The following is a 13,453-nucleotide window of genomic DNA, read 5'->3' as shown; positions in this document are numbered from 1 at the left end:
GAAGACAAGTGATAATTGTAGATGATGACTTTGTGATAATAGCAGGTTTGGGCTTCGGATTGGGAAGGCTCAACTTCGTGTTTGCGGTGATACATGAAGTCTGTAATCAGAAGGAGATGACCTGTGGCTGAGGGATCTTTGGAAAAGACATAAATGAGAAATGTAGGACCAGAACTGTGGTGAAATCGAAGGGCTTTTCGGATTTGGGACTCAGGTTTGAAATTTAACTCTCACTCAACTTCCTCCACAGCGATATTGAGTGCACTCACTTGATCACAACAGTAAGAGTCGGCAGGGGAAGGGATGAAGGAAGGGCGGTTGGGATTGTCTGTGCCATCATAGGCTAAGTGGGAGGAAGGAGGCCCCCTACGCGTCCATCTCCGCCTTCTCCCTCTCTGGCATCTCTTCCTCCCGTTCTCTCACCACTTTACCACCTCCAACCCAATTGAATGTTACTGGTTCCTGCTTGGCTTAGAAGAAGCCTTTTATCCACAGCTTTATCCACGTACGCACTTGTCATGTATATTTCACATATATTTACATATTTCACTTATATTTCTACACGTATTGCAGCTGTGTCTCTAGTAAATTTCGCTTTGCAGTATTGTTTTGAAGCAGCTCAATGCTTTTGACTTCATACCTACTGAACTATGTGTTGTAAAATGATATAATTTTGCAGGTACATTCAGTGGAATAGGTGGGTGTACTGTCTGTGGAATGTGTTGGTAGCAGACATGTGGTAAAGAAATAACAATTTCATGCGTCCTGCATAACGCGGAAATTCCTCATGCATCTCAGTGATTATGACATCATATCTTGTGAAGTACGTGTCGTCCAGTGATATATTTTTGCAGGTACATTCAGCGATATATCATAATACTATCTTAACATTTGTTACGAATAGATTTTGTTGTAAACAAGAAATAAATTAAAACGTCATGACTGATGCGGCAGATTTACTGCATGGATAGCAAAAATGTTGTAGGGGATAAACTTTTTTCCTTTCATCAGTTGGTGGTGTGTGTCAGCGATGAAAAGCCTGTTAATAGTTGGAAATTTTCTATAAGGTTTGTTAAGTGCTCTCTCTCATTCTCATCTACACCTACATCTACATCTACATCTATACTCCGCGAGCCACCTTACGGTGTGTGGCGGAGGGTACTTATTGTACCACTATCTGATCCCCCCTTCCCTGTTCCATTCACGAATTGTGCGTGGGAAGAACGACTGCTTGTAAGTCTCCGTATTTGCTCTAATTTCTCGGATCTTTTCGTTGTGATCATTACGCGAGATATATGTGGGCGGTAGTAATATGTTGCCCATCTCTTCCCGGAATGTGCTCTCTCGTAATTTCGATAATAAACCTCTCCGTATTGCGTAACGCCTTTCTTGAAGTGTCCGCCACTGGAGCTTGTTCAGCATCTCCGTAACGCTCTCGCGCTGACTAAATGTCCCCATGACGAATCGCGCTGCTTTTCGCTGGATCATGTCTATCTCTTCTATTAATCCAACCTGGTAAGGGTCCCATACTGATGAGCAATACTCAAGAATCGGACGAACAAGCGTTTTGTAAGCTACTTCTTTCGTCGATGAGTCACATTTTCTTAGAATTCTTCCTATGAATCTCAACCTGGCGCCTGCTTTTCCCACTATTTGTTTTATGTGATCATTCCACTTCAGATCGCTCCGGATAGTAACTCCTAAGTATTTTACGGTCGTTACCGCTTCCAATGATTTACCACCTATGGCATAATCGTACTGGAATGGATTTCTGCCCCTATGTATGCGCATTATATTACATTTATCTACGTTTAGGGAAAGCTGCCAGCTGTCGCACCATGCATTAATCCTCTGCAGGTCCTCCTGGAGTACGTACGAGTCTTCTGATGTTGCTACTTTCTTGTAGACAACCGTGTCATCTGCAAATAGCCTCACGGAGCTACCGATGTTGTCAACTAAGTCATTTATGTATATTGTAAACAATAAAGGTCCTATCACGCTTCCCTGCGGTACTCCCGAAATTACCTCTACATCTGCAGATTTTGAACCGTTAAGAATGACATGTTGTGTTCTTTCTTCTAGGAAATCCTGAATCCAATCACAAACCTGGTCCGATATTCCGTAAGCTCGTATTTGTTTCACTAAACGTAAGTGCGGAACCGTATCAAATGCCTTCCTGAAGTCCAGGAATACGGCATCAATCTGCTCGCCAGTGTCTACGGCACTGTGAATTTCTTGGGCAAATAGGGCGAGCTGAGTTTCACATGATCTCTGTTTGCGGAATCCATGTTGGTTATGATGAAGGAGATTTGTATTATCTAAGAACGTCATAATACGAGAACACAAAACATGTCCCACTATTCTACAACAGATTGACGTAAGCGAAATAGGCCTATAATTATTCGCATCTGATTTATGACCCTTCTTGAAAATGGGAACGACCTGCGCTTTCTTCCAGTCGCTAGGTACTGGTTAAATATAATATGGCTATCTGCGCATCGTGAGCTACGATATTTTTCAAAACCATTCCCACCCGTTCGAAAAGGAGGTCTTTGATAGTGAGACAGTGGATCTTTCAGACGTTAATTGATATGTGTACCAGGTCTGGCTGAAATCAATCAAGGTGGTTAGGGGAAAATATGGAACTCACTTACGTACATTCATACATCCACTCTTACAATACGTTTTGATAAGACGTCTTGGATGCCAGTTTTAGTCATTGTTTCACATAGTTTCTTTTTTTTTCAGGCTGCTAAAAGCTTTTTCGAAACCACTAAAACCTATATGTGTCTTTAAATTGGCTTCTCGTCCTTTCACTAAAGTTCTCTTCATGTAAATATGGAAGGTGCACCCAAACGAAAAAGAGACTACAGTTACATCTGCAGAAATTTTAATAACAATATTATAATTATAGTTCATGCGGAACAGTGCAACTACACGTAAATGCCGTTGGCACTGAAACACCGATCCCAGCACGTTGGACGGCAGTGGATGGCTTCATTGTAGAACAGGAGTGTCCAGCCCGCGACCCGCGGGCCACATGCAGACCAATATCAGTATCAGCGCGACCCAAGAGGTGAGCATCTACTGCACGATCGGTAAAAAAAGATCGTAAACTTCCCTTTATGTGAAGTTATGATAAAGTGAATATTATCAATTTGAAACTCCCACCACACAATGGTATTCTCTCGTTAGTATTCCCTCGTTAGTCTGTCCCGTTCTTAACAATGCCGTCTGTGCTGTATCTCAAGAATATTGTTTTTACAACCAAGCATTCCGTCAGACGCGCTGGTCTGCTACCTAACATCTACTTCGGCTGTAACTGTGAAACTAGAGATTTAGAAATTAATTTAAGGAAATACAAGGAAACTCTGTGTTAATTCTGTACAATTTTGAGAATGAATCATCGCCAGTTCCAGGAGTTTGGATGCTGAGTGTGGTGATTTCGAACATTTTACAAAAGTCAGTTGACTTTGTCGTGGCCAGATGATAAAAAGATTTTATAGCTTAATTAACGAAGACAAATCGTTCGCCATATGAAAACCAAACTCTGTGCCAGAACATGAGGATGCGATCTGGGAGGCAGACGGAGCATTTTTGATAGCTTTGACTGCTCACTTAGGTGACTTAAGAAAGCGTCTTAAAGGTAGAAACCAATGAACTGGTTTGAACTGGAACTGAAATTACGGCAAGCACAAGTAAGTGGGAACAAATCTATTCATTTCAATATATTTGCCAAACATAAACCTAAAGATGGGATGAAACATGCCGGCATTTTTTGCGGTATGACCCAAGAATGTGAAAATCGATTTCACGATTTTCGAAAAAACAATAAAAATTCTTGTCTTTATGTGACACCTTCTACAAACAATGTAGATACGTTGCCAGAAAATTTTCAGATGGAATGCAAACAGTTGCAGTCTTTCATCCAATAAAAGCAAAATTTTAAAAAATTAAAATGAACTGATCTTTATTGACGTTTATAAATTACATCTGCCCTGTGATAAATATTCTTTGCTGCAAAGTCATGCCTTATACGGTCGTAGGTCGTGTCCCAAAACTGAAAAGCATAGTGACAGAAGTGATGACACTTTCTGTAGGACCTGACCATCATTTTGCAGGACAGTGCTCAAGCAAGTACAGTGCAAGCTGTTACTGATTTGTTTGACTGACTGGGCTTGTAAGTGCTATATCACCTACTGCACACCCCTGATTTGAGCCCTCGTAAGTTCAACTCAATTTCTAAACTGAAGGAAACACTTTACGGCATTCGCTTCAGAACTGCTACCAATTAGTCGGGAAATAGACCGCGCCGCTCTAACTGTCAACACAACTGGCACTGCTGAGAGTATCCTACAACTTCCACATCGCCGGCAACGGGTTATGCAGAATGCTGGTGACTACTTTGAAGGTCAGTAAAACTTTGAAACGCGTATGTATTTTGTGAGAGCTGTAAGTAAATAGTTGTCACTATTAACGTTCAAACCCTCGTATATGCCATCTTTGTTTGGTAACAAGTACGTTCGTGAACAAACATTTTCAAGAGTAAATTGCACAAAGAGTAAAAATAGAAATAAAATCTAAGATGAGCACCTTGGGAAGATCATGAGAATATCAACCACTTCGATCGAACTTGATACTGATACATTAGTTTCCCAAATTCAGAGTAAAATTTCATATTAATTGTATGACTTGTGATTACGTAATTACAGAATTATTGACGACACCTCATAGACAAAATGTTAAATTAATTCAGTCTTGATTTTTTAGATTAAAGAACCATAAATTCTAAATTACATAGCTATGTTAACTACATACCTCCGAGTTTTTCAGCGGTAGCTCTAGGTGTTCGGTATATTATGTGCGGCCCAAAAATATTCGACTTCCTTTAATGTGGCCCAGGTATGCCGAAAAGTTGGCTACCCCTGCTATAGAAGCTTCTGCCTTGCTGATGAACCTAGTTTCCCACAGTGCCCCGCGCAGGTGAACGTCGACCTCTCAGAAATTGTTTCAAGGGGCCGAAGATATACGAGTCACATGGGGAGATATCGGGGCTGTAAGGAAGACATTCCATAACTTCAATCGAAATTTTTGAAGGAGCTCGACTGCCTTCTTGGCTTCAAATAACGCTTCGTGACTCTTACAACCGGAACATCGTGCACCGTGCAGGACACTGCTCTCTGTACACCTCTTCCATCTTGCGATAAATGTGTTAAATATAACCCTCTTCTGGGCGAACGAATTGCAACTGGGAGTGCCACCACACCATCTCCTGGTAAACCACCTACAGGAATTATACACTGCGCAGCTAGGGTGCACGTCTCCACCTTAGCTGGGCATGCATAACTTATATCGTCATTCCGTGAACGACATTTCCGGAATCCTGTCTATTCTTCTAACAGGAAAGTCTCTGTTACGATTCTTATACGGTGATTAATTATTTCAGCAGATGTGTTATAGACCGCGAGGTTAGCAACCTGACTCCTCTACAATTTTCGTAGTTCTTTCTTTGATCTTTTCCTGTGAGTTTTGAAATTTTGTAGCAGCGCCCGCATTCATTACATAAATGTAATAATCTAAAATCACGAAATCGACCAGCGTATTTTAAAAGTTCCATACGAATACCGTCGGGTTCAGATGATTTCCTGTTTTTCATGCTTTTTAAAATTACTTGCAGTTCTTTTGTTATGACAGATTGGTCTACGTTCTGTGACTAGCCATAGATATCTATCACATGGTCACATTTTCGTCGTTTCACCGTCCCTAAGACATTTTTAAGAGATGCTCACGACGTAGCACGTCAACAGCAGAACAGCTTTGCCGATTCCGAGACACTGGTTTTGTCAAAGTGTATTTCCCCATACTGCGCCTCTTATAGTCAATAGAGTGAATCATCAAGCAGTTAGTATATTTCCCTTACCGCTTCGCGCTCCCGCAACACCGGCAGGCCGAATTCAACCTGACCGTGAGCCATGATCATAATGTTTCATCTACAATCACATCTACATGATTACTCTGTAATTCACACGTAAGTGCGTGGCGGGATGTTCATGCTACAACCTTCATAATATTTTTCTACTGTTCAACTGTCCTATAGCGAGTGGGAAAAACGAACATTTAAATTCTTCAGTACGAACTCTGGTCTTATTTTTTTTGCGATGAACATTTCTATGTCAGTGGGCATTAACAAAATATTGTCACGCGTGAAGGAGAAAACTGGGAGACTGAAATTTCGTGGAAAGATCGTGCAGCCACGAAAAATTTTTGTGCTTTAATGATTGCCAACCCAATTTGCCTATCACATCCGTAGCTCTCAGTCCCCTGTTTCGCGATAGTACAAACAAGCTGTCCTTATTTGGACCGTCCACAACTCGTGGTCTAGCTGCTAGCGTTGATGCCTCTGGGTCACGGGGTCCCGAGTTCGACTTCCGACCGGGTCGGGGATTTTCTCCGCCCGGGGACTGGGTGTTTGTGTTCTCCTTATCATCTCATCATCATTCTGGTAGTACCGAGACTGGAAATAGAAGGATTTGGAACTTGTACGGGCGCTGATGACCACGATGTTGAGCACCCCACAAACCAACATCGTCATCATCTTATATGGACTTTCTCGATGTCCTCCGTTAATCCTCTCTTGTAAGAATCCCATTTTCTTTAATCATTAGGCTTCTGACTGGTTTGATGTTGCCCGGCACGCATTCCTGTTCTAAAATATTCAAATGCGTGTAAATTCTTATGGGACTTAACTGCTAAAGTCAACAGTGTCTAAGCTTACACACTACTTAACCTAAATTAACCTAAGGACAAACACACACACACACACGCCCGAGGGAGGACTCGAACCTCCGCCGGGACCTGCCGCACAGTCCATAACTGCAGCGACCCAGACCGCTCGTCTAATCCCGCGCGGCATTCATGTTCTGCTCTAACCCCTTCATCTCAGAGTCGCACTTGCACCCTACGTCCTCAATTATTTGTTGAACGTATTCAGTTCTCTGTCTTCCGTCCAGTTTTTGCCCTCTTGAGCTCCCTCTAGTACCATGGACATTATTCCCCGATGGCTTAATACACGTTCTAACATAGAACTTCCTCATTTTTTATTTTATCAGTAGACCTAATTCCAACGTTCTTCTGTAGCAACGTATCTCAAATGCTTCTACATCTACATCTGCACCTACATCTACATCTACATCTACATGCATACTCCGCAATCCACCATACGGTGCGTGGCGGAGGGTACCTCGTACCACAACTAGCATATTCCCTCCCTGTTCCACTGCCAAACAGAACGAGGGAAAAATTACTGCCTACATGCCACTGTACGAGCCTTAATCTCTCTTATCTTATCTTTGTGGTCTTTCGGCGAAATATAAGTCGGCGGCAGTAAAATTGTACTGCAGTCAGCCTCAAATGCTGGTTCTCTAAATTTCCTCAGTAGAGATTCATGAAAAGAACGCCTCCTTTCCTCCAGAGACTCCCACCCGAGTTCCTGAAGCATTTCCGTAACACTCGCGTGATGATCAAACCTACCAATAACAAATCTAGCAGCCCGCCTCTGAATTGCTTCTGTCCTCCCTCAATCCGACCTGATAGGGATTCCAAACGCTCGAGCAGTACTCAAGAATAGGTCATATTAATGTTTTATAAGCGGTCTCCTTTACAGATGAACCACATCTTCCCAGAAAACTACCAATGAACCGAAGACGGCTATCCGCCTTCCCCACAACTGCCATTACATGCTACCACTTCATATCGCTCTGCAATGTTACGCTCAAATGTTTAATCGACGTGACTGTGTCAAACGCTACACTACTAATGCAGTATTCAAACATTATGGGATTCTTTTTCCTATTCATCATCATTAATTTACATTTATCTATATTTAGAGTTAGCTGCCATTCTTTACACCGGTCACAAATCCTGTCCAAGTCATGTTGTATCCTCCTACAGTCACTCAACGACGACACCTTCCCGTACACCACAGCGTCATCAGCAAACAGCCGCACATTGCTATCCACCCTATCCAAAAGATCATTTATGTAGATAGAAAACAACAGCGGACCTACCACACTTCCCTGGGGCACTCCAGATAATACCGTCACCTTTGATGAACACTCACCATCGAGAACAATGCGATTCTCTTGTGTTCCGATTCTGTTATTGTCCATGCTTCACTACCATACACTACTGTGCTCCAAAAGTACATTCTCAGAAATTTATTCTTCGAAATAAGGTCTATGTTTGATACTAGCAGACTTCTCTTGGCCAAGAATACTCTCTTTGCCCGTTAACAGTAATATTGCTTCTGAGGTTGCATTATTCCTTATCATAGTTTGCATATTTCCAGAATGAGATTTTCACTCTGCAGCGGAGTGTGCTCTGACATAAAACGTCCTGGAGATTAAAACTGTGTGCCGGACCGAGACTCGAACTTGGGGCAAGTGCTCTACCATCTGAGCTATCCAAGCCCCACTCACGCCCCTTCCTCACAGCTTTACTTCCGCCAGTTTTAATCTGCCAGGAAGTTTCGTGTCGGCGCACACTCCGCTGTAGAGTGAAAATCTCATACTCAAAACATCCCCCAGGCTGTGGCAAAGCCATGTCTCCGCAATATCCTTTCTTCCAGGAGTGCTAGTTCTGCAATGTTCGCAGGAGAGCTTCTGTGGGGTTTGGATAGGAGGAGACGAGGTACTTGCTGAAGTAAAGCTGTGAGGATGGGACGCGAGTCGTGCATGGGTAGCTCAAATGGTCTGTACTTACTTCGGCGGTACATATACTAAAATTAAAACGATACAGAGAAGATTATGGTGGCCACTGCGCAAGGATGAGACGCAGAATCATGAAGAAAAACACAAATACATAATAAAAAATAAAAAATAAATAAAAGAAGATTGTAGAGCACTGCCCGCGAAAGGCAAAGGTCCCAAGTTCGAGTCTCGGTCCGGCTCACAGTTTTAATCTGACAGGAAGGTTCATAGTTTGCGTAATTCTTTACATTGTTCTGCTTCATAATCACCAAATTTGGGCCGGCCGGAGTGGCTGAGCGGTTCTAGGCGCTATAGTCTGGAACCACGCGACCGCTACAGTCGCATGTTCGAATCCTGCCTCGCGCATGGATGTGTGTGTGATGTCCTTAGGTTAGTTAGGTTTAAGTAGTTATAAGTTCTAGGTGACTGATGACCACAGCAGTTAAGTCCCATAGTGCTCACAGCTATTTGAACCATTTGAACCAAATTTGATTTGAGTTTCTCGCTAATCTTATTTTTGGTACATCTCATTAGTTTTGTCTTTCTCTGGTTTACTCTCAATCCATATTCTGTACCCATTAGACTGTTCATTCCATTAAAAACTTCCTGTAATTCTTTTTTATTCCCATAATGTACACCAGTATTCTAACAGAGAACGGTAGTAGTGCAGGCAATCTTTTTAGTGGAGCTGTAGCAACTTGCGATTGTTTTGCCAGTATAACGTAGTGTTTGGTTCGCCTTCCCCACAACATTATTTATGTGATCGTTCAAATTTAAGATTTTCGCAATAGTAGTCTCTACGTATTTAGTTGATTTGGTAGTCATTAAATAATGTAACTGAAATGTTACGAATTTCTTTTACAACTGGTGTGAAATGCATTACACCGTTCATTATTTAGAGTCAATTGCCACTTTTCGCAAGATACCGATATGACGTCTAAGTAATTTTTCTTTTGGCTTTGATATTATGTTGGTTCAAATGGCTATGAGCACCATGGGACTTAATTTCTTAAGTCATCAGTTCCCTAGAACTTAGAGCTACTTAAACCTAACTAACCTAACGACATCACACACATCCATGCCCGAGGCAGGATTAGAACCTGCAACCGCTGTGGTTGCACAGTCCAAACTGTAGCGCCTCGAGCCGCTCGGCCAACCCGGCCGGCGATATTCTGTTGACTTCTGATAAATGGCAGCATTATCTGCAAACAATCTAAGGGCGTTACTAAGTGATATGGTTCTGTAATTCAGCAGGTTACTCATTTTTCCTTTCTTCTTAGTGGTGTAAGCTGTGCAATTTTCCAGTCTTTATTTATGGATGCTTTGTCGAGTGATCAGTTATATACACGCCTGATAAGTATGGCGCTGTTGTATCAGCAACTCTCGAACGAATCTAGCTGTTGCACAATATGGACCGAAAGATTCACCTCTGTCTATCTCATTAGGGGTTTTTCCGACATCTGATTTATTACAGATTGGGTACATTGTATTATGTGGCAGCATTGAGGTATTGTACCTGTCAACAAGCTGTTTGTGAATACGTCTTGTGCCTGTTTTGTTGTGCAGTTGCAAGGGAACGAGTACAAACGTAGTTTAATGAAATGTGCATCATCTTGTGTGGGATGGCTCGAAGATATGTGGTCTCGCATTACTCACTTTTTGCCGAGGCAGTGAGGGTAGGCTGGGGAGTAGCGTGGAGAGGAGAGTGTGAGAGTGCAGACGCGACACGAGACGAGACGAGTGGAGGTGCAGCAGACGGGCGGAGGCGACGCTGACGACACGCGCCGGTCGCCAGCATTTGCATAAGTGTGAGGGAGCGCCGCCAAAGGCCAGCCCGCCAGGCCGCCGCGTCCCATCCCGGCTGACATTTCCCGGCTGGCCGTTGGCGCCGTTGCGACAGCGCCGCCCCCGCCGTGCCGCCCCCAGGCGGGCTCTTCCCAGATGTCACTTTTCACACCTCGGGCGGTGCGGTGTTGGCACAGCCTATCAGCAGTCATTGTCGCCTAGTTGCGTCTTCGACGTGTGCGCGTAACCTGGATTGTATCAGGAATGCCCGCTCGGAATGAGACCGCGTGAAGAGCACGGCAATAGCTTACCTGACCCACTTCACACTGCTTTCGTTGCACCTCTTGGCTTGAGAGCAAGTAGATCACAATCTCGCAGCAGACTTGCACGTAACAACAATATGTCTTCAATAAGGATAATCACTCTGTTGCAGCTTCTACGCTAAAATTCACATTCTCCTTGATGTGTCTGCACACTCTGAACTGTTTTATATACCAGGTGATCAAAAAGTCAGTATAAATTTGAAAACTGAATAAATTACGGAATAATGTAGATAGAGGGGTACAAATTGACACACATGCTTGGAATGATATGGGCATTTATTAGAACCAAAAAAATACAAACGTTCAAAAAATGTCCGATAGATGGTGCTTCATCTGATCAGAACAGCGTTAATTAGCATAACAAAGTAAGACAAAGCAAAGATGGTGTTCTTTACAGGAAACGCTCAACATGTCCACCATGATTCCTCAACAATAGCTGTAGTCGAGGAATAATGTTGTGAAAAGCACTGTAAAGCATGTCCGGAGCTATGGTGAGGGATTGGCGTCGGATGTTGTCTTTCAGCGTCCCTAGAGCTGTCGATCGATCACGATACACTTGCGACTTCAGGTAACCCCAAAGCCAATAATCGCACGGACTGAGGTCTGGGGACCTGGGAGGCCAAGCATGACGAAAGTGGCTGCTGAGCACACTATCATCATCAAACGACGCGCGCAAGAGATCTTTCACGCGTCTAGCAACATGGGGTATTTTCTTTTTCCTAATAAAACCCCATGTCAATCGAAGCATGTGTGTCAATTTTTACCTCTCTATCTACATTATTCAGTGGTTTATTTAGTTTTCAAATTCATACTGACTTTTTGCTCACCAGGTACATGTAAAGAAATATGGATCGTTTCAAAGAGAATGACCTTATTTTGAAACTCATTATATATTGATAAAAACAAACTAACCTGGAATGATTCGCAAATTACTCACAAAATCTTAAATTTCTAGCAAAGCTATTGCAAGTGCTATGCGTCCACCAGCAGCAGCACGAATAACACCTACCGACCGAGGTGGCGCAGTGGTTAGCACAATGGACGTGCTTTCGGGAGGACGACGGTTCAACACTGCGTCCGACCATCCACATTCAGGTGTTCCGTGATTTCCCTAAATCGCTTCAGGCCAATGCAGGGATAGTTCCTGTGAAAGGGCGCGGCCGAGTTCCTCCCCTATCCTTCCCTAATCCGCGCTGCTGCTCTGTCTCTATTGACCTCTATGTAGACGGGACGTTATTTAATCTACTCGTCCTCCTCCTCGACAAACAACATCTGGCCGTAATGTTTGCAAAGTGAAACGTCTTCGAAGAAACCATCTCGGCATTCGCGTTAATCCATTAAAGGAAACCCCGGTAAACAAGATGATCTTACTGTGATTTGAGCCCCGACCCTACAGTGTACTACTCTCGTATGTTACTTCGTTCGGTGCAGCAGAAATACTGCTGAGATCTCGCTCTCAGTTCAGTTGCCGGCCGCGGTGGCCGAGCGGTTCTAGGCGCTACAGTCTGGAACCGCGCGACTGCTACGGTCGCAGATTCGAATCCTACCTCGGGCATTAATGTGCATGATGTCCTTCGGTTAGTTAGGTTTAAGTAGTTCTAAGTTCTAGGGGACTGATGACCTCAGACGTTAAGTCCCATAGTGCTCAGAGCCATTTGAGCCATTACTTGAGTTCAGTTACATAAACAATTTTCAGACTATTGCCCATTAAGTACGACCTTTCAAAGATAGTATGTGCAATACGAAGTCCTATTCAACACTTAAAGTCAGTAAAATAACTAGCCCGACTACCTTATCCAACTGACAAACCGAAACATTTCGACTATTTTTTTTTAACGTTAGAACACAATTTTAAGTTGAATGAAAGTTGTGACGATGATGTCAGGTATGTTGCTGATCAAAGCCAGTGACGACGATCGACGTGAATGTAGATACGCGTAAAGGAAGACACAATTGGGATATGACAAAACTGTGATGTAAAGAATAATGCAAGATTAGGAGTAAAGCACATTCGGGAAACGGTTCTCTATCTATAAACCCAGCTCAAAATTTTCTTATACGTTTGATGCAGGTCTCTTAATATAATCACCAACATACGAAGTTTGCATTTGCTTTGTAACCTGTGTAAAGAGGGACTGGTAAATTACTTGAGAATTAATACTTACTTTGTACTCAAAAAGATTAATGCTGTCATGCGAGTGTATGAGGGCAGCTATTAAATCATACGTAGAGAAAAGACACTAAGATACTAAATTTTAATTATTTCATTCCATTCCCAATTTTTATCAGATCTCAGCTCATCGTAGAGCCCGTAGCCACTCAAACAGCACACAGTGAGCAGGGCGGGAACAAATAGTTCCAAAAGGGATCAATTTGAGAAGGATTCCTAATTCCATACATTGCCTTAAAATCAGTTCACATTTATTGAAAACTTTGACTGTAAGTGGAGAGAATTATAACAAAATGGGACGCTTGAGACAGTTCTGTTCCTTTCCGCAAGTCTTTAGTGTGCGTGAACTACTCTGTACATAATAACTTGCTGGACTAAATCTCAAGTGTTTCAAAACCATTTTGTGCACTTTTTGTTGCGTGGAAAAG

The 13,453-nt window shown here is 42.8% G+C and overlaps 1 protein-coding gene and 1 non-coding gene across 2 annotated transcripts in view; one reads left to right on the top strand and one right to left on the bottom strand.

The window, feature by feature from the left end:
• Window positions 1-10,744, bottom strand: part of LOC124545769 (larval cuticle protein LCP-17-like) — a 141,935-nt gene extending 131,191 nt beyond the window's left edge. The window contains exon 1 of the mRNA XM_047124715.1: window positions 10,505-10,744. Coding sequence (XP_046980671.1) covers window positions 10,505-10,744 — 240 coding nt within the window. The remainder of the gene's footprint in view (window positions 1-10,504) is intronic.
• Window positions 8,753-8,859, top strand: LOC124546269. The gene has a single exon (XR_006967679.1). It is a non-coding gene; the product is annotated as a U6 spliceosomal RNA (small nuclear RNA).
• Window positions 10,745-13,453: the final 2,709 nt, after the last annotated feature.

This window comes from Schistocerca americana, chromosome 8 (assembly GCF_021461395.2).
Source record: "Schistocerca americana isolate TAMUIC-IGC-003095 chromosome 8, iqSchAmer2.1, whole genome shotgun sequence".
Classification (NCBI taxonomy): Eukaryota; Metazoa; Arthropoda; class Insecta; order Orthoptera; family Acrididae; genus Schistocerca; species Schistocerca americana.
Note: the sequence above shows the minus strand (reverse complement) of the source record. Positions and strands in the feature narration are given on the sequence as shown.